The sequence below is a fragment of the Aptenodytes patagonicus genome, chromosome 17 (assembly GCF_965638725.1).
Source record: "Aptenodytes patagonicus chromosome 17, bAptPat1.pri.cur, whole genome shotgun sequence".
NCBI lineage: Eukaryota > Metazoa > Chordata > Aves > Sphenisciformes > Spheniscidae > Aptenodytes > Aptenodytes patagonicus.
In genome coordinates, this window is record NC_134965.1 from 5771733 (window position 1) to 5797828 (window position 26096).

Consider the following 26096-nt stretch of genomic DNA (forward strand, 5'->3'; position numbering starts at 1 on the left):
GCGCCGGTGCGTTGCACTGCGCAAACACCTCCTTGGGGCCGCACCTTGAGCCCTCAAAGCTGTTCCGGGAGAGGGAGGAATGGCTGAGCTCAGCAAAACCCAGCAGCACCGAGGCAGGCGCGGTGTTGCCTGTCTGGTCCCACGAGTTCCCCGGTGGGGATCTCACCTTTTCCCCTCCCCTGGGAAAGGAATGGTGGTTGAAAAAGCTGGTACTCTCAGTATTGGGAGCAACAGTTCTAGCTTCCTTTAATGCTGACTCAACTTCCAACCCCGCTTTCTCCCCCAGGCTAAGAGCACTTACGTCTTTAAATAGTCACTACCCAGCTGGATTAGTAAGTAGACCAGTATTCAAGTAAGCCACAAAACTGCTGGAGCTGTCACCACCTTCACAGCTCTTCCAGCCTGGCAACGATGCTGAACGTTTGTTTTGTTTATGTTCTGTTGCATCGGGGCAAAACACAACCTGTGTTCTATACACGTTTTTTAAGACAGTGAAGACATCCTCTTCACCAGCGGTTTCGTCTTACAGAAAACTAGCAGGTCAGGCAGAGAAAGGGTAGTGCTAGTTCGATGGCATGTATGGTTTTTAGTTGCTTTTGGTGTAGAGAGCGCTAAATTAGTTTAGGGAGGCCTGGGAAGTGATGTTTTGTAAAAGATGTAAACGCAGATGACGGTTTAACTATGTCATTGCCCTCCAACTGTTTCTGGTAAGTCCTTTAGCACTGCAGTTTTTTCTCCGCAACTGCCTAAAGTTCGGAAGGGTAATAAGCTTTAATGAGGTTAAAAGAAAAGTAAAAAGCTTAAAAGAAAAAAATCAGTAACTAGTATATTAAGGATTGAATGATTTTTAGCTCTTCCTGACATGGTAACATTTGCTGTTAACTTCTTGCACTCTGGTTAAGCAGACTGCTCTTTGAAATACAGGGCCTTACAGTCATGCTAGGAATATTGCTGCATTTAGTTAGATGAACGGAGCAGGTTGCATATTTAAGTCGGCGCTGCTGGCACTGTGACTAGCTGCTCCTGTTTCTAGGGATTTATTTGTAATACTGTGCAAATAAAATGCTTTACTAATGGTCAGCGCTGTTCGTAAGAAGACTCAGGGTTTTACAGATACTAGAATTGCGGCTTTTTTTTTAACAGGTGAGGAAAGTGTCCGTCGACAAGTAATCTTTTACTTTTAACTGACCAACAGCTGAATCAAAAATAAAAGGCGCATCTCATGAATCCTGCTTTGAATTTACCTTCAGTAGGTGCTCTGTGAGAATTTGGTAGAACTTCGTATAATAAAATTGCAAACTAAGGAGGGACGGGACTGCAGATCTGTCGGGAGGTAGAAAACCAAGAGAGGCTGTCTCAGGGTTCAGGTTGTCTGAGCTGGGAACGGCTATGCTCTGCTTCTTTCATTTCTTTTTCTGATCTATCCTCCAATACATTTTCTAAGCGGCAAGGTTTTAGTTTTGGAAATCAGTCCTGTATGGAATGCTGGTGGTTTATTTATAAAAACACATCTAGCACTTGCCAAGCTCAACAACGACTATGGAGAAAAGCGTAACAGAGGGGGGCCAATGTAGGAGAGGCATATGATCATTACCGAGCTGAAATGCAACAAAAATAGCTAAACAATTTAAGAGACAGCCAAATAATTTCTGTGCTGGCTCTGTACAGCCAAACCCACCTCACCCTAAGAAGTAATGCAACTTAATAAGTTGCTCAAATAACCATAGTCCTAGAGAGAGAGATGGAGGCTGTGACTGAAGCCCATAGCTCGAGTCGGGGGGGTTTTGGGGCCAGGGTTCAGCCAGTGCTGCTTTGCCTAATCTAGAAGTGACAGTTCCCATTTCCAGGGTAACAAAAAGCTCGTGTGACGTCCCCGGTAGATGGTGATGCTAATGCTGCTGTAGAAATTGCTTGCAAAGCTGTGGTAATAAAACACAGCTGTCAGAACGCACCCGAAGTTGCAGAAGGGCTTAAAAGTCCATTTTTCATACTAATATGATGACGTCTACTGGAACTCGGGTGTCACCCTGATCCTAGAGAGAGAGATGCATGGTTTTGGCTGTCCTCTGAGCAAATAACTGGTGAGATTCAGTCAAACTGCTCCAGCAAATGCAGCACAACTTGTGCTGATGTATTTGTGGGAGGGCTCATGAGCTGGATGCAGCCTCTCTTGACCCCGCCGACTTCCCAGGAACTCTGCACACTAAAGGTAAACCCAAGGAAAGTATGTACGGATTTCGCATTTTCTTTTTTTTCCCCAAACACCCTTGTGATAAGTATCTGTTCCTGGCTCTGTTGAAGGCAGGATACTGGACTAGACAGGCTTGCCTGACGCATTAAGGACACGGGGAAGTCCGTCAGAACTTAACTGTGCACAGATGAAGTTCCCAAGAAAACAGTGTCTAAGCCGGAAAGCTTTACCCTTGTGATAGCTAGAGCCAGGGGAACGTAAGCTGCTTGTGCCTTTTTAAAGAATTTGACTCTTGCAGGCTAAGGTTGCTGCCCGTACCGGAGGGCAGGAGGGACAGCTGGCTCTGTGACTGTGCCCGTCTGATGTAGACTGAAGCGGTCCCAGATCTGGCCACCTTTCAGCAGCAGGATTAGTATTTTCGACATTGCCCGATATGGCGCCCAGCAAGCCATCCTACTGCTCCCCAGCTGCTGCAACTGTTGTTGAGCAGCAAACATTTGAAGAATGACTGTTCTTCAGAGGCGGTGTCTCGAGTGGATGAAATGGAACAACTTGAACGTGTTCTCAGTGCAAAGCAGTAAAGATTTTTAACCGGCACTTCTTGGGCATCACATCCATCCTGGGTAGAAACTGCCACGGAGGAGTAATGGTGTTGCTATTTGCTTATCAGTTGTGGTAAACATTAAAAGCTGCTCTGAGAAATTTCACGTCGCTAAAGTGCTATTTCATAATGGTTTATAAGCGGCTCTTGGAGCTCACCTCTGCCGGAAGCCGGCGGTGATTCACTGGCGGTTCAGCTGTTCGCTTTGCAATGCTCAACTGCTCTGCACTGCACCCGTATCGACAAACAAGTCTCTGTGATGCCAGACTCCGTGTCTGTGATAACATTGATGTTTTCAGCTTAATATGCTAATGTTATTAAATTAGGAACCCTCTGGGTCTCCAGGTTCAAGCTGTGGAGGCATCTTAGGAAAGGGTTTTGAAATCAAGGTAGCTGACTGCATTAACTGACTCTTGCGTTAAATTCGAGGGAGATGGGATTTTTTTCTAGAAACCCAAGAAATCGGGAATGTTTAGGCAACCAGAGCTTGTATGGACCTATTTATCATGCTCTTCCGAGAATGTTTTTTAGTAAAACTTTGTCAGCTATTTGCCACAGGCTTAACTTCTCAGGTTTCAGTTTTGAGGTAGAAGTTGCAAGGATTCAAACTCTTCTGCCCCACTTCTGAGCTTTTACCTAATGCTGAAAGAGTTGGAAATCTGTTCACCTTTCCACAAGATCACTTTTCTGTTCCTGATACCATTCTGATTACAGCAGCTGGATAAACATCTTTATACTCCGAGCCAAAAGTCTGCAGAGAACTATGATTTGGCATCTCCAAGGCTGGACTGAATTCTTCTCCGTCTGAACGCCAAAAACCCTAAGGACTAATGCAGCAACCCCGGGAAATGCCAGGTCGGAAAGCTGGCTGCTCCGGGGGCTGCAGGTGCCCTCCCAGACGCTTCCCCGCATTACAATGAGCAGAGGAGGGAGCTTCCTGCTCCTGCTGGAGCCGCGCCAGTCACTTTCTCGTCATCCATATTCTTAAGTGGAAGAGCAGATGGATCAGTTGCTTCCTAGATACGAACCAAACATGGATGCGTTTGCAGACAGAGCTGCTCTTGTTTTGAAAGGAAGCGTTGCGCTGACCTGCGCGAGGAGCAGCCGGCCCTTGGATCTCTGTAGCAGGGCCAAGTATTCCCCTTGCACCAGGCCCTTACGGCGTGCCAGCCGCCCGCCATGCCCTCCCGGCAGCCCGTCGGTCGGCACTTACTGGCCCAGCCGTGACCTTCATTACTCCCATCTGTATTTTTCTCCCTACGGCTCAGCGACTTCCTTATGTTGCCATGTTATGTGGATCCCTTTCTCCTTTGAATTCCACTTGCCTTCCCTGAATGCTAATCCCTAAGCAATGTGTTACAGGATCCCTGCGGATCTCTTCAAGCTGCACTCAACAGATGCTCCTGTAACTTCAGATTTTGGCATGATTAAAAAGAAGAGGAAGAGGCCTGTGAGCTTTAAAATAGGTGTGTGGTTGAAGCTGGCATGAAAACAAAAGCAGATATAAGTCACATCCTATTTTTTTTTCCCCCCCAACTAAAACAGAATCAAAACATCCTTTTGCTTTAGTCAAATTAAAACAAAACAGTCAAACAAAATACTGCGGGGAGTAAACAGAGCTGTTAACTTGTCACTGGTAACTGCAAGATCATCAGCTGTGTACGAGTTGCAGGAGAGCTGCAATGCTGACATGCCTCCGTCGTGTTGCTTTGGGCAGTAAACAGCCCCTCGTTGTCCATGGGTGACCAAGTCCCATGCCTAGGAAGGAAATTCAAGCATAAACAGTGCAAACCAACAACCCTGAGTGGGAGGTTATTTTGTAAAGCTTGAGAGTGTGCTGTTCTTACACGTGGGGTTGTTTTTACCAGACCCCCGAAGAGGGGTAGCATTGCTTGTCCAGCCTCCTGCACTGCTGTGCTCGTGGCTAGCGCTGGCCGCTGTCATAGAGGGACCCCCTGTGTCCAAGCCCCCATCTGCTCTGCATCCGCGTGGTCTGGACCAACGGTGAACGCAGGTTTATGAAAAGCTGGACTTGCTTTCTCCTTCTCTTCCCCCAGCCTCAAATTGGGTGGAACCCAAGCCTAGCTGCCCCAGCTAGCGGGAGGTTTGTCCCAGCACCCTAACCCGCCCGTGCTCTGTTCCCCATCCAGCCCGGAGAGATGGCACCCGCAGCAGGGCCCATCCTGACACGGCCACCGTGCGTGTCCTGCTCTGCGATAGATGGGGTGACTTAGCGATACCCAGCAGGCCGGGGAAGTGGAGCGGAGATGCTGCACGGGAGAGACCAAGAAGGATCCAGCTTCGGTGCTGCGCTGGAGCGAGCCGGGTGCAGGGTGAGTCCGTGGGGCAGCTCTCCCAGCCTTTCCCCAGGGCTGGAGATGGGGCTGCGGTGGACGGAAGATCCCAAGGGGAATTTGTCCCGATGGCACAACTGCCCCCTTGCCCTGAGCTCGGCGCTCTTTCCCCTCATTCGCAAACTGTACGTGTGCGTGCAAGAGAGGGCCGTGGCGGGAGGGGGCATCGCCCTGCTGGGAAGGGGCGATGGAGAATGCACACGGGATGATTTCTCCCGTACGGGAGAGGGAGGGAGGCACCGGGGCCGTGCGAGCGCGGGGCGGGTGCGCTGCGAGCAGCGTGCAGGCGCCGGGAGCGCTCCGTGCAGGGGGAGCACCCGCCGCTCGGGTGCCGCCGGCGGAGCCCAGCCCTCGGCCGGGGCTGGGGCGGGCCGGGGCCGCCCCCGGGGCCGGGGCGGGGAGAGGCGAGCCGGGGCCGCGGCGCCCGGTGCCGATCCGTGCGGAGGGGAGCGGTGCGGAGCGGAGCCGGGATGGGAGCGCGGGCGGGCGGGGCGCTGCGGGCCGCCCTGGCGCTGGGGCTGCTGGCGGCGGCGCAGCCCGGACCGGCCGCTCGCCAGCGGCGGGAGGCGGAGGTAGGACCGGCACCGGCACCGGGGCGCGGGGGGGCCGGGCCGGGCGGGGGCTGGGGGGGGCCGGGAGCTGCCACTGGCCGTCGAGGGGTGTGAGTGCCCCGGGTGTGCCCATGCCATGGGTGTGCCCGTGCCCCGGGTGTGCCCATGCTATAGATGGTGTGCCCATGCCATAGATGTGCCTATGCCATAGGTGTGCCTGTGCCCTGGGTGTGCCCGTGGCCCGGGTGTGCCCATGCCATGGGTGTGCCTGTGCTATAGATGTGCCCATGCCATGGGTGTGCCTGTGCTATAGATGTGCCCGTGCCCCGGGTGTGCCCATGCCCCGGGTGTGCCCGTGCCATAGGTGTGCCCGTGCCCCGGGTCTGCCCATGCCATAGGTGTGCCCGTGCCATAGATGTGCCCGTGCCCGGGGTGTGCCCATGCCGTGGGTGTGCCCATGCCGTGGGTGTGCCCATGCCATAGGTGTGCCCGTGCCATAGGTGTGCCTGTGCCCCGGGTGTGCCCGTGCCCCGGGTGTGCCCATGCCATAGGTGTGCCTGTGCCATAGGTGTGCCCGCGCGCCCGAAGTGCGTTTGCACCATAGGTGCATGCCCGTGAGTGCCTGACACGTGTGCATCCACGCTATAGCTGTGTGCCGTGGATGCCCGACGCGTGTGCGTGGCACAGGCGTGCACCCGTGGATGGTGAGGGTCAGCCCTGCGTGCCGCAGGCGTGTGCGTGCCAGCCGCAGCTTTGTGCCCGTGTGCGCTGGTGGTGCATCCCTGCCGGAGGTGCGTGCGTGCATGGCGCAGGCGTACGGCCGTGCCTGCTGGGCACGTGCTTGTGCTATAGGTTTGTGCTTGGGGTGCCAGAGGTGCGTGCCCACACATGCCGGAGCTGTGTGCGCCCATGCATGCTGTATGTGGAGGTACGTCCCCACAGGTGATGTACATCTGCACCTCCCCCCCCCCATATAGCTCTGATAACAATAGAAGTCTTGCACTAGGAAACCTTCCCATCTCCCGCAAATCAGGATGGGACAAAAGCCATTCTTTCCCCTGCCCTGCCTCTCACCAGGGCTGTCCCCAACACCTCTGTTTGGATTTCTTCTGTTTGTCGCCGTGTCATTGTCGCGCCATGCCACCATCCGTTCCTGTTTGTTTTGGGAGGACGAGGTACGAGATTTGGCTGGTGAACAAAGGTTAACGTTGGGGATTTTTTTCTTGTTTAGGCATCGATCCAGTGTTTGTTTGCACAGATTCTTGATTTTAAAACCCCAGCAAGTCCTGGTGGATTAATTTGGATTTTTCGCATGCTCTAAGATGAAAAGTGCACATAAATGCTCAGAGGCTTCTTTTAATGATGTGCAGGCTTCTTATGCTGGGAGATGCTGTTTTGAAGAGGTGATTTGTATGCATGCTTCTCCCAGTGTGCACAACCCTCAGCCCGGCCCCTCATGCCACCTGGAGAAAAATAAATCTGCAAAGTTCTTAATGCTCAGAAAATCAAGAACCTAAAATTCACTTTAAAAAGAAAACCAGCTCACTGGGGGCAAGAGCTTTAAAAGGTCCAGTCTGCCTTTTGATTCCTCACTGGTGACTTCTGAGAACTTTTCCCTTGAAGCCTCAGAGCAGGCCCCAGGATTGTGGTAGATCCCAGGCGAGGGGTGCTGGGCAAGTGACTTTCCCGTCTCCCTGCCTCAGTTTCCCCAGTGCGATGTGCTGCACTGGGCAGGGACTTTGGGACAATATACACAATGGAAATGTATAGAGACTGGGGTAAGAAAGCTTGTCTAAATACACTGAGCAGTTAATTTTGCTTTTAAGAGGAGGCTGAAATTCTCGCGTAACATCAAATAGTTCTAGTTACTTGTGGCTTTCAGACCACTGCCAGGCTTTGCTTCTAAAGCTTTTTTTATTGCTTTCAAAATAGCCACAGTTAGCAACGATGGGTTGTGTAAACTTAGATGCAAAAGTCTGAGAAAATGTCCAGTAGTGTTATTTTCCTGGCTTGTGCCCTTGTTTTCACTGCATTTGTATCAATTACAGCTCCAAAAAAAGAAAGAAGGAAAGTTTGGAAATTTAATTTGAAACATTTGTATGTTAAATCATCTTCTTATCTGCAGGCTCCAGATAGGAGAAGGTCCGATGCTAGATAGCACGTAGTTTGGCAGACCTGGTTTCTGGCTGGGTTGTGCTCAGGACAGCAGCTGGGTGTGTGGTAATGCCCGAATCTCCCTGATCCTGGGGGAATTGTGTAAAATACATGGCACGTGAGACCTTGCCCCGTGTTGGGAGCGAAGAGTGTGGCCGAGTGCTGTTGGTGCCAGGGACAAAGGACAATAAAGTCCCTGTAGTGATCTGCGTGAGAAGCTACAGGTCTGTTGCGATGGGAAGAAAAAATTGGTTAGAAATTTGAGAAAAGCAGGGAATGGAAATGGAGAGCGAGACTAAGGGACCGAGACATTCTCATTTTGGATTTTTTTAAAAACTTTTTTTCCATCCTGCCCTTCCTCTCCTTCTCTTGCAGTGACATTTGGCCTCTGACTTTTCTCCCTTGGCAACCCAAGGGCTCGCATTTAGCGCAGGCTCTGAGCTGTATTTGTGCTGAGAAACGCTCCAGTGTCCGGATGAGCTCCTTTACAGAGCGGGCAGCCAGTTGGGATGCTGGATGCTGAGCGCAGCCTGGCCGGAGCGAGGGTCTCTGGGTACCACCCAGCACGTGGTGAGGCTCGGCATTTGGCTGGGACCCCCGGGTGCTCCCGCTGAAAGGGGCATCCCCACATTTTCCATCTGATCGAAATAAGAGGAAGAAAACCTTCTTCCTGGGAAAAATTCCTGCTGTTCAGCCTCAGCAGGGCAATGCAAGGAGAGGCGGAGAGGAGGAGGAATTACTCAGGTGCCGTGACCCCTGCGAGGCACTGCTGGGCTCTACGTGGCCAGGGAGAGCGTGTAAAGCCCATCAGATCTTGGCTCTAAGTCGCTGCCGATAGCGGGGATGTGGCAAGCGGTTCCGAGGCACCCGGTGGTCCCCCGGTGTGATTAACGGCCCCGTGAGTCACCGCAGCGTGAACAGCTCCGCTTTCTTCCTGGCTCTCCCCCTGAACGATCCCCACTTGTTGTGGTGAATAACGCCCGCCAGGCAAGGGGCCGGCGGCTGCTGGGAGCGGGCATCTCGCCTTCCCCCCGGTTCCCATCCCGATGGAGGGCGAAGACCAAGCGTCTTGTTTTCTTTCTCTCCTTAGACATGAAAGCACAACCAGTCTGCATGACCAAACTGGTTTGTCAGCTGCTCTGGTATTCGCTGGGGAAGGTTTGGCCAAGCCCAGTGTTTTCCCCTGTTTTCCCCAAGTGCTTTGGGTCGCATTCGGATAGCTTCGGTGCTGCCGGAGCTGCGGCTGGGTGGTGCAGCCCGGCGCTGCCCAGGGCATGGGGTGCCTGGGGTGCCGGGGCAAAGCTGCGAGCTGGTTTCAAATGCAGGAGTGAATTGTACTAATTGCTGATGAGATATTCCTGTATTTAACACCCAAGGAAGCAGAGCAATCTGCCAGCCCCGCAGGTAGGTAATACCAAGCCTAATGCATTTCATGGCATTTGTTTCCTTTCAAGTGATGCGATATTTATTGTTCCTGTCCCATAGCATCCCTCCCGTCCAGGCAGACAGGGAGGCAGGGAGTTAGCGCCCATTCAGCACCCTGAAGATTTGGGTTACTGAAACCAGGAGGGGTTTTAGTTAAAACTGCTGCAGTCCTGGCCTGCTGCCCCTGCTTCTCAGCTCCAGAAGATCAAGTGTGAAAACTAAAGGTGCTTAAAAGACGCTGGGCACAGTATTTCCCCAGCTCCACATCTTCAGTGGCAAGTAGATAATTTCCAGCTAAAGTAGATTTTCAGGAGGGGTAGGTGGGAGAGGAGATTCCTTCAGGACCGGATTAGGCACAGTGGGGGAGCATCACAGCAACGAGATGGGGCTTGGGGTTTTAATCAGCCTCTGTCATTGACATACGGACAAAAGACAGCTGATGTTTTGCTGTCTTTTCAGCGGGCGGACAACGAAGCTCTGTACTTGCTAATCTCCCTTCTTGTGTGTCTCTGTGTGTCTATATATATAATATTTATACAGGTACTTATACACACACTTAAACAAAAGAGACACAAGGACTCTGCCTAAGGGTTTGCGACTGCAGGCAGGAATGCGGCTTGGGAGAGCGGAAAGAAATGAATGTTTTTAAATGCCTTGATATCTTCCGAAGGCAGCGCTCCGGCAGGCAGTGACCTGATGGGCAGGAGGAGCCGCCGCTCCTTCTGCGGCTGTGCCAAAACGTCCTTGTCTCGGGGGTCAGCTCTCCTTGTGTCTGTGCTGTGGGGGGAATCTGAGGCTGAAAAGTGGGAGCTGTGGCTTCCCCTGTGTCCGTCTCGGTGGTGAAATGATGCGGGACGGAGCCCGGGGCTGCTGTACGCCGCGGCTGAGGACCCGCCGGGGCTGAGGACCCGCCTGGGCTGGCTCGCCAGGTTGCTGTTGTCTCCTGCTTAAAAACAAAAAGACCTCGGAGGTGCAGCTTGCGGCCGGCATCCTCTGTAACCGTGGCACGAAACGCCTGCCCGCCCTTCGGCAGGATGGGATTGCTTCCCTCCGCTGCCGGGGGATGGAGGGGAGAGATGGGGTTTGTGTCCAGGCAGAGCAGAAGGGACCACGGTCAACGGGAGCCCAACGTGAGGCTTCTCTGATATTTAACTGGTGGAAAGGTGCCAGAAGCTGGGTGTCTGGAGGGGAGGGCAGGCGGGACCGGAGCCTGCTGTCTCTGCACTCTTGTTATCCCAGTTTCCAGGGAGGGAGGTCTAATTGTATTTGCTGTTGGCCGTCTTCCATCTGGGATGCCTGCGGTCGAGGGCAAGGTGTTTCCTTGACTCTAGGTCTCAACAGAGATGATTTCCAGGGTTGTAACCAGCTCCCCGTCAGAGCCCTAAGATGGGAAGGGCCCCTCCCTCTCCCCCAAACCGTCCTCCCACTGTCCCTGTTGCAGCCCCGAAAGCTTTTCTGCCCCGGCGCTGGCTCCCAGGCAGCCGGACCTTTCCTCTTCTCCTTCCCTCGTGTGGAGTGGGAGCCGGGCATATTTCGTATTAATGCTCAGCTCTTGGTTTCCTGCTGTTTTTCTTTTCCCATTGTATTGAAAAAGCATTTCCCCATCTGGGGCAGGAGAGAGGGGGTTTTCCCAGCACGGCCAGGCTTTGCATTGCAGCCTCTGGAGAGGTTTAACAGGCTGGTGCCAGCTTCCACCCAGCTCTTCCAGAGCCTGGGTGGTCTCTGGGGGTGTGCAGGGCACGGGCAGTGCTGGAGGGGGTCTTGAGCGTGGGTTTGGGCACAGGATGCTGTGGCACGAGGCTCTTGGGTTCCCCTGTCACCCTGAAAAGTCCCTGGTCTAGGGGACTTGATATGCTCTGCTGTCTAATAAGTACCTTGCACAGCGGAGGATCAGCACATCCCTCTCCTGTAGCTCTGTGTTTCCAGGACTAACATCGCTCAGAGCTCACCATAACCGCGTCTAGAAAATGTCATAAAATTTCTCCCGGTGGTTTTGCAGCCCGAGAGCTGGTGCCTGTGTGCGAGAACCTCAACATGACACAGGTCAGAAACTGCAGGGAAAGTGCCGCTTTGCTTGGACTTTCAAAGCTCAAGGAGATCTGGGCAGGAATAATAAAGCCAGCGGCCTGTGTACATTTTGGTGCCGTTCAGGAGCAGCTGCTGTGATAGCCGTTGCTTTTTTGCCACGCACCCTGACTTGTCCAGATGGGGTTTCAAGCATTCGTGAGGTCATGGTAGGGAAAAAACATTTTCATGCTGTAAGAATGGGATTGCGTTAGATTACAGGAGAGGAAACAGCTTACAGTTGTTATGTTTTAGATGCGAAGTGAAAGCAAAATTGCGGTAGAAAAGGTTCAGACTGTGCCATGCTTTTGAGACCCAGGACTCTCTGTCTGGGTGCTTTGTAGCTCACATTTATCTGCAGCGATATCAGCGCTGGGGATTATCACCCCGCGTCCATATATGTAGCTGGCGATTTTCTAATTCTGGAGGAGAACATTATAAAAACACAACAACTGATGAAGATGGCCAGATACCTTCTCCTCTCCAGACTACTCTCTCAGGGCTACCAAACCTCCCTGCCGCCCCGTCCTCACGAGGCTACTCCGTCCCCGTATCCTCCTCCCCTGCGTGAGCATCCCGAGTCGCTGCTGTATTTTGCCTCCTGGTACCCACGTAAAGGGGGAAGTTATCCCCCTGTGGCTGAGGAGGTGGCACGTCCAGGCCATACGGTCCGTCCCCAGGCAGAGATGTTGTGGCTTCGTCCAGCGGACAAACCGATCCTCTCTCCTGCCGGCGTGGCTCTTACTCACACCTGATTTATTCTGACTCACCGGCACCGGGTGTCCCATGTCTGGGTGATTCCGGCCATGCTCGGGCTTTTACTGCTGCAGCATGATGCTGCTGCAAGATGCTGCTACCTCCAGCTGAGGTAGGCAGCCGGTAAATATGTTCGGTGGGAAACGGGGCCAAATTTTTTGGCTGGGGCTGGATGAAGAGCATGTCCCGGCAGGAAGCCATGCCGGTCCTTGCTATGCTGCAGCCGGAGGGGGATCCTCCATGTAGAAGAGGTGTAAAGGAGGAGATCAATTCGGTGGCTGGAGGAGATGAGGTCGGGGAAGGAGATAGGGAGGGCTTCCAAAGGGGCGAGCAGCAGGCAGAGAGCACGCGGAAGGTGCCTGCCCTGCCCGCGGGGAGGTGGCAGGCGCAGAGGGCGACGTGTTTGGGGATGACGTGAAGATGACTGTTAGTGGCAAGCGGAGGGTTTGGGCAGGAGGAGGAGAGGGAGAGGCCCTGGCGCAACCTGGGGCTGCCATATCCAGAAACCGTTCCTGCTCCCCACCAGGCGACGGGCAAAGCGCGGCCGGCTCGGTGCTGCCCGCGTCCAGGAGGGATGCTGCCGCCTCCGCGGGGGCGCGGTGGGGGATTGAATCACCCGCCGGAGGTGGATGGTCAGGATTAGCATCGTGTGCAGGTTAACACCAACCCCCTTCTTCTCCCTGCCCTCTCGCCCATCAATAACCCCCCAGATGAGCAGGGAGGGAAGAGGCTTTAAAAGCACAAGGCTCTGCAGCGGGCAGCGGCCGTGCTGTCTCGGGGCAGTCCGTAGCAGTCCTGGTGCTCAGCCCACCTCTCCTTTGGGATGCGGGAAACGAAGCAGCCACTTTCACTTTTTATTCCTCATTACTTTAACTCCGACTCTGTTGCGCTAACAGGATGCTGGGCGGCTTGTTTGTCTCCTGCAGACATCCCTGGCGGCGGGGAAGGCGGGTGTGGAGCATTCCTGCGACCATGGCTATTAACTTCTCCGAAAGCTGGGGGCGCAGGCTGGGCAGAGGGAAGCCATTTATTTTCTTTAACGTGCAATTTATGTGTTGGAGCAAGTTCAGAGCGACAATCTCCATCCATGTAAATGGCCGATAAGAAGAAGAATGGTTTGGCAGAGCAGATTGCCCCCGGAGTGTCTCTGCTTTGCAGCAGCACATCCTGCGTGGGGATGGGGGGAGGCTGCAGCCTGACCCCATCTTACCCCACCCTACTCGTGTCCGCAGCACTTTAGCTTTTATTGTAATCATTGCGTGGAGCCGAGGTGATTAGAGCCGTGGGTTTGGTAGCCTCTGGCTGCGGATGCCATGGCAGCAGGGGTTTTTTTGATCTGTTGATAGCAATGTTTTCTCCTACGCCTCCATCATGTCGTGGCCAAAAACCCAAGAGCCATCAGAAATGATGGGGAGGAGACACACATAAACCTGTATGAGCGCAGGAGGTGCAGCTGCTTGGGGTGCAGAGGTCTCAGGAAAAAAACAACCGGGCGTTTCTGCACAGCCCCGGGTTTGCTGCACTGTTTCCCATCGCATCTCCTTCTTTTCCCCCCCCTCCCAAGCCAACACGTGCGAACGCCTGCCCGTGCTCTGAGCTGCGCCTCTCCCATCTCTCTTCTTGCAGCTGTTCCTGGAGAAATACGGCTACTTCAGCGAGCTGGGGGCCAGCACGCACAGCCCCGCCGAGTTCACGGAGGCGGTGAGGTATGAGCCTTTTATTTAAAACCAGAGCAGAAATGTCACAACTCCGGCTGCATGGGGGTCTTTTTGCAGCCGGGGGCTTTCTCTTGCACGGTCCGATGATAAAGCACAACTGGTCCTTTTTGGAAACGCCGGTCTGTACCCAGCTCCTGCAGCTGGATGCCGGCTGCTGGCAGCCCAGCGCCTCGCTGCGCTGCTTTATTTGCCTTTTATGGCCCTGTGCTCCCCTTACAATAATATCTGCGTCGAGGCCGGGGTTGGGGACGGCTGGGAGATGTCAGAGGGCTGAGCTGACAGCCCTTGCTCGGACTTCTCCTGTCGAGATCACGTTGGCTCTGGGAGCATCCCTGGCCTGACCCTGGGCAAAGTCAAGTGCAAAGTCAAACAACTGGGGTTAAAAACTGGGAAAGGCATTTTTTAGGCTCCCCTGTCTACTTTTGCCCTGCTAGGAGATGGCTCACTGATCAGATGTGGTTGCAGAAGCAAATTATTCTTGTTTTGTCACCTGGATGCATTCCTGATGGCGGAGCACGAAGCTCGCTGGGTGAAAGCCCCGGCTCAGGTCAAACACCCGACACAAACACAACCGAACCCCCCGGGGGGATCCGGGTGTGGGTGCTGACGTCTCCCTTCCTTTTGCAGGGACTTCCAGCGGGTCACCCACCTCCCGCTCAGCGGGGTCCTGGACGCCCCCACGCTCCATCAGATGGCTCTGCCGCGGTGTGGCACGGGCGACGGGGAGAGCCGCGCTGCCTGGGCACGCCGGGCATCTGCCGCCCGGCGCCGCAGGCGCACCACGCAGCATGGTGAGCGTCAGTGACGGGGGTCCCGGTGTGGTTTGGGTTTCTGGGGTGCTGGGAGTCCAACTCTTCCATCCTGGCTCCTGGAGATGCTGCTGTGGAGGGGAGGTGCAGCCCCGCTGGCACAGCATCCATCCCAGGACCCGCCTAGGCTTTGCACCACTTTATTTTTAAACCTCTTTATTTTTAGTTGTTCTGTGTGGCTTGATGTCAGCAATGATTAGAGAGATGCAACTCCCACTCGTGGGGAAATTTGGCTTTCTGATGTGGTTTTACTGCTGTCAAGGGAGCCAGGACATCTCCCAGGGAGCTGTCAGGTCACCGTGGCCCCGGGCACAGCCGTGGTGGCATGATCCGGAGGGCAGGGGCTGGCACACAGTGAAGTTATCTCCAGGCTCTGCTGAGCTTTGAGACTTCTGATGTGTGTTAGTCACCCAGCAGTAACCACAAAACCTGCTGGTGCTGGGCTGCCTGGCCACGGGGAGTTGTTTCACCCGCATTAAGGGTTTTAACTCTGCTCTGAGCAACCTCTCTTGCTCCTGTGTGTCCAGGATTGGGCCTCTTGTCTCTCATGAGCTGCCTCCTGGGCCTGTGGATGAGTAACTGGACTCTTAGAGAGCAAGAGGGCTGGGACCAGCTGCGCTTAGGACATGGGAAAAAGGAAGGCGAGATTAAGAAGGGGCTCTGTGCTGTGTCAGGCTGTCTCTGCATCTGGCAGGGCTGGTGATGGATGGCCCCAGGAGACAGCCCCATCGTCCTCCTCCTGCCTCTGGCTTTCCTTCCAAAACCCCGACATGCAGCATCGCCCTTGCAGGCACCGTCCCGGGTGGAGGGTCTGCCGTGCTCCGGGCAGGAGGGCAATGAGGCAGAGCCGGGAAGGGCACGCAGCAGGACAGGGGCGAACAGAAGCAGCCTATGCCTGTGGCTCACGGGGCTCCTTTTTGGGGATTGTGGTCTGACGGTGGGTGGCAAGAGATGCCCAGCAGTGCCGAGCCCAGGCGGGGAAGGGCTCTGTGTGGCACCGGTTATTGTTCCGGCGGTCTGGTGCCGGCAGATCCCCCGTGGCAGCAAGCTGAGGTGCAGACGGTGGCGGCACCAGCAGGCAGCGGGGATGGGAACAACGCCATATTGGTGCCCGCAGGCTGGAGGGGAGGGAGGGGGTGCCCGCACAGCTGGTGGCACCGGCCAGGAAGGCCGGAGGCTTTGTGCGAAGTTGGCTGTTTATCCTACTTGAAGCAGGAAGCTGCTGCAGCTGAGCCAGCAAAGTGCTTTGTTATCTACCACTCTCCCAGCAGGAGCTTCGTCGGGCAGCCGCTGTGTCCGTCATCCCACCGCCCCTTAAAAACGGTGAAAACCCAGCCCTGACCACTGGGGAGCTGGCCTCCTTTTCCTTGCCTTGGCACAGTATCTGCTGCGTTCAAATTACTCATACGGGCCGAGGGGAAGAAAAGAGATCCCCTAAAAAAACCAGACAAGGCTGGGACTCAGGGAGGGAGTTCAGGGGAGACAGGGAGGAGCCCCCTCTCACCAAGGGAGCTTTGGGTGCTGGGGAACCCCAGCTCTACACACATACCTCCTGTGGTCCCCCGGTTTTGGTGTCCCTGCAGCATCTGGGCTTGATGCAGAGGTGCTGCAGGGACCAGCCCGCAGGGACCAACCGCAGGGACCGACCGCAGGGCTCTGCTGCAGCTCCCCCTGGTAGAAACCGGCACTTTCCCTCCCCTCCTGTGCTCGCCAGCCAGCTGGATGAAGCCCTGGACATCTCTGGGGTCTCCGGGCATGTGATGAAGATCAGCATCATGGTGTTCGGTACCATTCCTTCCTTGGGATGCGTTTCAAACCTGACGGTTCTCCCCTTGAGGATTGGCTCTTTTTTCCCTCTGGCTGGTGCCCAGTTCTTGGCAAATCTGCCTTAACCGGGCTGCAATCCTGCATCCCCCATCCCCGCAGTTCCGTTGTGCCCCCAAGGTGCTGCTGAGAGCCCTTCCCATTCCTTTTGCCTTTGGGCCACTTGTTTTCGGAGGTGGTTTTGCTTCCCCTCCCTGAAAGCCAGTCCTTAGGCTGCATCTTCTTCTGGGTATGAGGCTGGCACCGGGCAGGAGACCTGCAGGTCAGGGACCCGCGCTGGATTTGGCCCTGGAAAGCATGAGGCGGCAAGGGGACGTTCAAACTGGGTGCCCCAGCTTCTTACCTCGAACAGGTTTTGTCCCCTCTCTTAGGGTTTGGTTGCAGCTCCAGCCTTGGGAATCTCTGAGTGGGATCTGGTGGTGGCACTTTCAGAGGGATTTCACGGGTCTTGCTGCTGGTGCAGGGTGCTGAGGCTGCTGGTGGGACACCTGGGTTGACTTTCAGCTTTGGCTTGGGAAAGCCACGGCTTTTCCCAGCACCGGGAAGCTTTCCTCCACCCAAGCAACCCCCAGGTGGAACAACAACTCCAAGTCCCCATCATCGTGCCGAACTTGCCCCTCTTGCAGGCGGGAGGTGGTACAAGCGGCACCTGACCTACCGTGTGGTGAACTGGCCCTCCTACCTGCCGCAGCACGAGGTGCGCCTGGCCGTAAAAGCCGCCTTCGAGCTCTGGAGCAACGTGTCGTCATTGGTGTTTTGGGAGGCGCGGGATGGCCCAGCCGACATCCGCCTGACCTTCTTCCATGGGGACCACAACGATGGGCTCAACAATGCCTTCGATGGACCAGGTGCTGGTCGCTTCCCCCTCGTAAGCTTCTCTTTTACAACATGGGCTCTTCCCCGGCAGGGAGGAGGGCTGGGGCGGTGATGGGCTGGGGGTGATGGAGGCAAGGCTCTGCCCCGGCAGTCCCTCTAACCAAGAACACCTCCCAGTTTGCACCAGTTTGCTTTCTGATCTGGGGTCCTCACTCCCAACTCTGCAACTGAGGGGCTGCCAGCGAGGTGGTTGAGATGCTCGTTATAGGATCATGCTGATGGCCTTTGAGGAACTTTCCCCACCCTGACGGCATCCTCCAAACCTGAGATCATTCCTTCCAGATAAGCCTTTCTGCACGGCACTATCAGACATGCTCAGGTTTTCTCTCTTCTTGAGCCTTTGCCTGGCATGGGTCACTGCAGTGGCTTCAGACCCTGGCCTGAGCCCAGGGCAAGAAACCACAGAGCAGACAAACCCCCCCTGTACTCAGGAGCAGAAGGCAGAACTGGTTTGGGCTGTACCCGCCGTGGGAAGCTGCTGTTCTTTCTCAAGAGACCTCCCAGAGAGCTAAAATTGATGCATATTTAAGCAAACCAGAGCTGCATGTGCCCCCCTGCCCCTCGGCTTGTGGCTGAGGTCCTCTCTTGCCCCACGGTGTCTGATGGCTCTCGTGTCCCTAGGAGGTGCCCTGGCTCACGCCTTCTTCCCCCGGCGCGGAGAAGCCCACTTCGACAGCGCCGAGCGCTGGTCCCTGCACAGTGGCAAAGGGCGCAACCTCTTCGTCGTGGTGGCACACGAGGTCGGCCACACGCTGGGGCTGGAACACTCCCCCGTCAAGAGCGCCCTGATGTCTCCCTACTACAAGAAGCTCAGCAAGGATTTTGTCCTCAGCTGGGATGACATCTTGGCCATCCAGAACTTGTACGGTGAGCCTGGCTTCCCTGAGCATCCCTCGATTCCTCCAGGGCTGTTCCCTGGGATGGAGAGTGAGGAGCAGGGATCGGAGCAGGTCTCCTAGGAGACAGAAGCAGGGAGAGAGGACTACATGCAAGGGTCACGGTGGGGATGGGCCCCATCCCTTTGCCGTTGGGGAGGAAGATGCGGTAGAGCATGTGGGATGGGTACCAGGTCCTCCGGGGGGGGGGGGAGGTTGGACTTGCTGCCCACTTGTTTGCAACCAGGGAAACACTGGTGCGTGTTTTTTGGGGGTACCAAGGGGTCTTTGCCACCACCGTATAGAGCGGGACAGGAACCAGACAGTGGGACAAAGAGTGTTTGGAGCCCTGGGACGGATGCCCAGCGCTGTGCTCATGCAGTGCTCTGGGGAGAGCCGTTTCCCTGCCCCTTCTCCGCAACTCACCGCTCCCTGCTCCATCCCAGGGAAGCCCTCCAAGGGCTTGGCCGTCCAGCTCCCGGGAAAGGTCTTCACTCACTTCCAGGACTGGAACATGGACCTTTATGGCGGGGACCGGCAGCAGAGGAGCCTCAGCGCCTATTACTGCCACTCCTTCTTCGATGCCATAACCTCTGGTGGGTGTTAGTCGGTGCAGCCCTCTCCCAAAACATGCATCCCTACACCTCGCCCCAGCGCTGCAGCAGCTTGTTTCTGCTCTGATAAGCTCCGGCGATGGGAAAGGTGGGTTTGGCTGGTCCACAGCCCCATATGTGCTCCCAGGGCTGGTGGCATCACCAGTGCACATCGCTGCCGCGGAGTGGAGCACCTTGAGGACACAGCGATGGCTTGGTGTACTGGGAGAGGGGAAGACATCCTAAAACTTGGGCCGTGGCAAGACTTATTTGCTGCAGGAGCTCAACTGTGAAAGGCGAGCCTTGAAAGTGAGCTGTGGTCAGCTTTTATCCTCCCCAGGCTGGAGTGGAGGCAATGAATTATGAAAGCTGAGAGGGCGGCTGGAAAGGCAGAAGGGAGTCTCCAAAACCCAAGCATCCCTGAAGTACCGCGGAGCTGCACGGGGAGGAGAGGAGAACTGGGGAGCAGTGGCTGGGAGGTGGGATGAGGCTTCTCGCCTCTCGCCCAGGACCCCTCACTCCTCCCTCTGCCCCGCAGATGCAGATCACAACCTCTACATCTTCAAGGGCAGCCACTACTGGGTGGTGCCGGCGAGCGGCAATGCCAGCGACCCACGGCCCCTGCAGACGCGCTGGCCCGGCCTCCCCGCTGGCATCGACGCCTGCACCTGGTCCCAGCTCAGCGGCAAGTTTTACTTCTTCAAAGGTATGTGAGGCATGGGCAGGAGAATTCCCCTCGGGGCTGCCACCGCTCCTGCCTGCTGGTCTGGCTGCCCAGATCTGGCTGGAGCACCTTCTCCTGCCCTTGTCCCCTGTCCCCTCCCGCTGATCCTGTCCCAGGGCTGAGCTGGGACATCGCTGGGTCCCATGTGTGTGCAAAAACCCACAGGAGCCGTGGGCTTGGTGCCTACCATGGATTAACTGTATGGCCTTGGGTGTATCGCCCCGGCAGCCCGTATCACCCCCTTGTGCCTCAGTTTCCCCTTTAACGCCTTCAGGAGAGCAGTGCTCACCTGTGTTTGAAAGTGAAACCAGATGCATCAAACCCTTTGGGGTCCCTGGGAGAAAACGCTCCCCAAAGACGTGTGGCCACAGGGGAACTGGGTTAAGCGTGGCATTTTCATGGTGCGCATGGTTCCCTGCACTGTGCCGGGGGCTGAGCTGCCATGGGGAGCTGAAATGCCATCCGCAAGCTGCCCGGCGGCACGCCGCAGCCGCACGGGTAGAGGAAGGTCAAACCGGGCAGCCTGGCTGCCAGCGTCAGCCCCAACTTTTAATGGAAACCAGTCGCCGGCTCGTCAGAAAGGGGGCTTTGTTGCTGCAGCTGGGTGAGAGCCAAAAGCCCCTCTCCCTCCCCAGCCCTCGGCCGCTCCCTCCTTTCCCGGGGCTGGGTCAGGCCGTGGCTTGCGAGCAGAAAGGGGCTTTTGTCTGCTTGCTTTGTGGGGACGCGGCTCTGCGGGGACAGGGCTCTGCGGTGACACAGCTCTGCAGGGATGGCCGAGCGCTCGGCCCCGATTGCAATTCCTGCTGCTGCGGTCCTGGTCTCGGTTGTCGCGGCCCCGGAGGGGTCTGGCTCCGTCTGTTCCGCTGGCTGTGCAGGAACAGGAGGGAGGTTTGCGAGGGAGCAGCGTGGGCTAGCGGATGGCGTGGTGGCCTTGCTCTGTCCCTGGCGGCCCCTTTCCGTGCCTTCAAGCCCCTGAGCGGCCGTGCCTCAGTTTCACCCCTAGCCTGGTCCATGGGGCAGCCCTGTGGTGATGCCTGTTGGGTCACCAGCGGGGTGGATGTCACAGACGCATGTCTCAGGCTGCAAGGCTGTCCCCGTGGCCGAGTCCTTCTACGTCTCCTGGAGCTGGTCCTGTGATAGACCCCATTAGGGTGGGCTCTAACCCCTCTCCCCGGCTCTTCCCAGGTGGCCGATGCTGGCGCTACACAGGCTCCACCTTGGAGGGAGGTTTCCCCCAGAAATGCAGCGCCCGTGGCCTCCCGCGGCACCCCGACACCGCGCTCTACTTCCAGCAGCTCCGGCGCCTGGTCCTCTTCAAAGGACCCAAGTACTTCGTGGTGAGCGAGGAGACCCTCGGCGTGGAGCCCTACTACCCCCGCAGCCTGCGGGACTGGGAGGGCTTGCCCCCCGGCACGGCGGGTGCCCTCACCCACCGCGACGGCTTCGTCTACTTCTTTCGGGATGACCAGTACTGGCAATTCGACCGGGCGAAGCTGCAAGTGGTGGCCACCGGCAAATGGGCCACCCAGCTGCCCTGGATGGGCTGCTGGGATGCAAACGGTGGGCAGGTCCTCTTCTGAGCAGAGTGTGCTGGGACAAAACGGGGGGAGGGAGGCTGAACCCCACCTCGCTCGCCGCTGCCCGGATCCCTCTTTATTTGACTCTGGATTCCTGTCCGGGGACGGTTCGGCAGGGACCGGCAGGTCAGGGCTGCCCATGGACGGCTGGAGCCGTGAGTCGGTGGAGCGGTGCCCCGGCGCAGCAGGGATGCAGCCGGGACGGGGCAGCCATCAGCCCAGGCGGGTCTGCCGCGGCCGGGTGGGCTGGAAGCTTTGGGAGACAATATTTTTTTTAAAAAGACCACAAAAAAAGGTATAAGCCGTGGAGACTGCAAACACACCCATTTCTGCAAACTTTCAGAATATCGTTACGCATTTCTTTCAAACCAGGACGGGGGTTTGTTGATACTTTAGCTGTCGTTTTCCCGCGATCTGGCAGAGGAGTGCCTCACCCTTGCTTGGTTTGGGGCTCGGGTGGTTTTAGGATGTTTCCTGGTTAAAACAAGAAGAGACGAGGCATTTGGACAAAAATACGGGTCCGTGTTGAGCTTTGCCCCCGCTGCGTGTGCAGAGCCCCCTCCCCTGCCTCCTCCCCTCCCTCGCCCCAGGGGTGGAGGGTTGGCACCTGGAGGACGAGCCCATCCCCTGCCGGTGCTTTGCTGGGCTGCATTGACATCCCAGCTCTCTGGTGAGGCACAGGCTGGAGACACCAACACCGTGGGATCTGGGGGGAGAAAGCAGAGGGTTTTGGTGTAGGAGCCTCTTTGGGGTGAAGGGAGGCTGACTGTGTCGCTGTGGGACAGTGCTGTGCAGCTCGAGGGCAGCAGGACCATTGCAGCTTGGTTTTCTGATGGATTTGGGATGGTTGGGTGGGTTCTCCGGTGTCTAATAAGGGTTGTGCTCACCTGGCAGCCTTTCTTGTGTGCAGACAAAGTGTCTGTCCTCTGCTCTGTCTCTGCAAGAGACGGGATCAAGGTATTTTTGAGTCCCGTGCCCCTCTGCCACGGTTGGATGAACTGGGTTGAAAAATTACTGGGGAAGGAGGGGAAAAGCAGAGGGTGAGCAGGACAGATGGACATGTCTGTGCATGCAGGCTCACGAGGACAGCTCGGCTGCATATTCCTCATTCCTTTCCCAAAGCGGGCTCCCCACCTGGAAACGCCACCGGCTCCTGTGCACTGAGTCACCGGTCACGTCTGCGAAGGGCCGTCACCCCCCACAGCCGGTGGGGGAGCGTCGGGTCCCCGAGGCTTGAATTCAGAGGCGGCAAATGCCAGCCGTCGGTGCTGACCAGGCCAGGGCTCAACTTTCTTAAAATGTCCTTTGATTTGAGAGATTTGGGGTTTTTCACCATGCTGGGGTTGCACGCGGGTGGGCTGCTGCTTTGCTCATGGTTCTCCCATGAGACTCGGACCCTGGCTCTGGGTACCCTGCTTCGGGTTGGTGGCTTTGGCACCGGGCTGCGGCCGGTCCTGCCGTGCCGGGGTGCCGTGTCGGGGTGCCCTCCAGAATGCCAGCAGCTTTGAGGACTCTTTTCTTCAGCTCAGCATCCTCCGCTCGCCCTCACCCACCCTAGACCTTCTCCGCAGAGGAGGCAGGAGCCGGGCTTGCCCCAGGCAGGGGGCCGGGGCTGGTACTTCCTGAGGGCTTTCGGGGCTGCCAGATGCCAGCTGAGACGTGGATTTGGCAGGGCAGAGAGCTAACACAAGCCGTTCTGTCTGTTCTCCGTGGTATTTGTGAGTGAGCCCTTCCTGCGCAGGCACGGACACGGGGACTTCATCTGCTCACAGCTTAAAATCTCAGGGGACTTTCAGTGTTGCCAAAGAGACGGGGCCGCCTCGTTTTTATTTTGAATTGAATGATAATAAGGCAACGTCGCTTGCAGGGAGTCCCAAGGGCTTGGAGACCTGACGGCAAATAAAATGAACCTCTGGATACGCAGTGTTGGGATTTCTACTTGGTTTCATGTCATGCTTTTGTATTTTATTTTTTTTAAAGCCAATCTCCTGTTTCCTGAAAGGGCTGTATTTAAGATGCATGTGTGTGTTTGGGGCTGGAGTGGGTATTGCTGATTTGGCCTCAGCTTTCATGCTTGCTGGATGAAATGGGGGAGATGGATCCCACTGAAAACTCACTGATGGTGAAGAAAACGTGGAAACTCTCTTCCCTACCTCATCCCAAATTACTGAGGATTTCTCCACACCTTGGGATGTGTTAATAGGTTTTGCTCCCAGCGTGGAGGATGAATTCATGCTGATGGGGGCCCTCCAGGTCTCCACCTTCACCCCAGCCCATCGTGGTGCGTGAAGGTGGGTCCTTGCCTCCTGCGGGACAGGGAGCGCCCTGAAACTTTCCCTGCTGCTCCTGTTTGCTTTGCTTCATGCCGCGACACGCCGGGGCGTCCTGCCTGTACTGCCCATTGAGCGGGCAGCGTTTTGCCTGCAGGGGGAAGGACCCACCGGCCGGCGCAGGCGGTGTCGCAGTGTTTGCAGAGACGGTCCTGCCTCCGTCTCCGCTCATGTCTCCTGCCCAGAGCCATGTCTCCCCAGCCCTCTCGGCTGCCACCAGCCGTGGGATCTGCAGCATGATGGGGGGATTGATGGGGGTGATGGGGGGATTGATGGGGGTGATGGGGGGATTGATGGGGGTGATGGGGGGATTGATGGGGAAGGCTGGCGCTGAATGAGGTCTTGCTGTCAAGACATCTGCTTTGGGCTTCGAGAAGGGTCAAAAGAGCAGCGTGACTTCTGCTCCATGTACAGCTTTTTGGAGATGGGAGGATTTATAGGCCCGTCTGTACCCCAGGGGTATTCCACACCTGCAGGTCTGCAGAGAAGCAGCAGATCGTTATCCCCTTTCATGTCCCCTTAGGAGAGAGCCAGGCATCCCTTCTGCCCTGGGACTGGAGGCTGAGGATGGGACAACCTCAAATCCTCTCCTGTTTTTGGGTTTTGCTTTTCCTCCCTTGTTTTCCACTGTGTGTTTCTTGGGGCTGTGTGCTGTCGGGATGCCTTGGGGTCACGAGTGATGCTGCCAGGGCTGGGGCTGGGCGCGGCGTTGCTGGCAGAGACGGGGTGACTGTGCTGCATCACCTGCACCCCACAAGTGGGGGGAACCTGGGGGAGGTGGACTCGCACCCTGAGCCATACGATCAGCTCCACTGGCTGCCCTGGCTGAAAATCCTGCGTCACAAGGGTCCTTTTCTCCTGCTGGGCTCCCTGGCAGGGCATGCCAGGCGCAGACTCCTCCGGCCAGCCTGCCACGCATTCTCCAGCCCGGGGGAATAGCTGGGATTCTTGCATTTCCTCCCCCAAAATGACGCTGGCTGGACCGCGATCTGCAGTGAGCATCAGCAGCTGGCTCCAGGGAGAGGACGGGGTCCCCGGACACAGCAAGAAGACCCCCAAGCCCACGAGAGGCTCCATTTCAGTCCCAACGTGCCAGCATGTCCCTGGCAGATTTGCTTTTTGCAGAAGTACCTGGGTGCTGGGGCAGCTCTGCAAGCCCTGGGTTAGGGAGGGAGTCTCCGACATTCCCAGCAGTGCCCACTCGCCCGTGTAGTTATTTTCTTAAAGCCCCAGCTCCTGGAGTCAGGCCATCCCTGGAGGAGCTCGGCTTTTGCCAAAGACCTCGCTGTTGTGGGCAATTCGGGAAGAAGTTTGCAAGGGCGCACAGTGCGGAGAAACCCCAAAGGCGGGCAGGCAAATAAAACCCGCTCGTGCTTATTTTATTTTATTTTATTTTTCAGAAAGAGGTTTGGGGGAGAGGATTGATGCATTTGTGCTGTGATTTGCAGGTAGAGCTACTGCATTTCCTCAGAGCTTGGGCTGAGCCCTGGCACGTTGCATGTTGCAGGGCTTCCCAGCTCCCTAAGGGATGGTACAAGCCCTCAAGCGAAGGGGGCTCCCAGGGAGCAGTGTCCTTGCAGGGACCTGCTCTGGCCCCCAACCTTTGGAGGTGACAAGACCCGCCTGTTCCCTGCAGCGGGATCAAGGGATGAGCCTGGGTTCAAGTGTAGGGATTTACACCCAAACATGAGCGACCGCTGGCATTTTTACCAGGAGATGAGATGAAATGAAATGATGAGAGCGAGTGGAGATGCTTGCGTGGGGGTGTTTCCTTGGGAGCGCTGCCCCGGGGGTTGCTGGTGGGAGGAGCTGGTGGAGGGGGAGCCGGGGGGCAGAGCGTGGGGGTCCGGGACTCCTTGGGGCTGCTCGGCTCTCAGACTCCTTGCTCCATGTCTTGGTGGAAAGCGCAGAGCAAGCTGTGGCAGTGGTGTCTCTCTTGCTACCCTCTACCTCTCGCAGCTCTCCAGCCTCTTCCTCCAGCTCTCTCCGCTGGGACATTTCCAGATTGCACAGAAACCCTGCGGGACAGCTGAGCTGAGGAGTCTGAGAGTCTGACCACCATCAGAACCGGCTCTCTCTGAGGGGTCTCTGCCCCGATCTGATCTGTACAGCTTTGGGAAGCTCTCGCCTCGGGGTTTGGCTTTTCAGCTCCCGGTGCTGCTGTGCCCCAGGGTGGGTGTGTGGAGGTCAGGAGGGTTGTGGAGGGACCGGTCTGAGCATCACCCTCCTGATGTGTTCAGAGGTCCTCACACCGGACCAGCACTGTGTTCAGCCTCTCTCCATCCCTCTGGGCACCCCACCCAGAGAGGAGGGAGCTGTGCTTGGGGTCACCCATGCTGGGCCTCCCCTGCTCGGGTGGGCTCCTCGCCATGCCGTGTTTGGGCTTGCAACAGCATGCAGTGGCATCTCAGCAAAGTGTCTGAGCCCGTAAAATGGGTGCAAAAATGCCCCAGAGCTGGGGGCCTCGATGGAAAATCCACCCCTGGAGCGGCTGGAGAAGAAGGAGCAGGGCTCCCGGCGGAGGAGGAGGTGCTGAAGGGTTAACGGGGAGTGTTTGCAGCCAGTCCCTTGTCACCAAGGAGAAGGGAACAGCACTTGGGAAGGAAACAAAACACCCACTGCCCAGGAGGGTGATTTCCTTTCCCCAAGCTGCACTACAGCCCTTGGACCCCAG

At 56.4% G+C, this 26096-nt stretch overlaps 1 protein-coding gene across 1 annotated transcript; it reads left to right on the forward strand.

The window, feature by feature from the left end:
- Positions 1 to 5616: 5616 nt before the first annotated feature.
- Positions 5617 to 21428, forward strand: MMP28 (matrix metallopeptidase 28). Its single transcript, XM_076354645.1, has 8 exons — positions 5617 to 5718; positions 13723 to 13802; positions 14442 to 14605; positions 17074 to 17295; positions 17945 to 18190; positions 18645 to 18794; positions 19330 to 19497; positions 20701 to 21428. Exons 1-8 carry the CDS (start codon positions 5617 to 5619, stop codon positions 21093 to 21095), a joined length of 1527 nt encoding a protein of 508 aa, XP_076210760.1. The 3' UTR covers positions 21096 to 21428.
- The last annotated feature ends 4668 nt before the right edge of the window (positions 21429 to 26096 follow it).

Coding starts and splice junctions, on each gene's coding strand:
- MMP28 (XM_076354645.1), top strand. CDS start 5,617: ATGGGAGCGCGGGCGGGCGGGGCGCTGCGGGCCGCCCTGGCGCTGGGG. Junction 14,606..17,073: donor CAGGCGCACCACGCAGCATG/GTGAGCGTCAGT, acceptor CCCCTCTTGCAG/GCGGGAGGTGGTACAAGCGG. Junction 19,498..20,700: donor CAAGTTTTACTTCTTCAAAG/GTATGTGAGGCA, acceptor GGCTCTTCCCAG/GTGGCCGATGCTGGCGCTAC.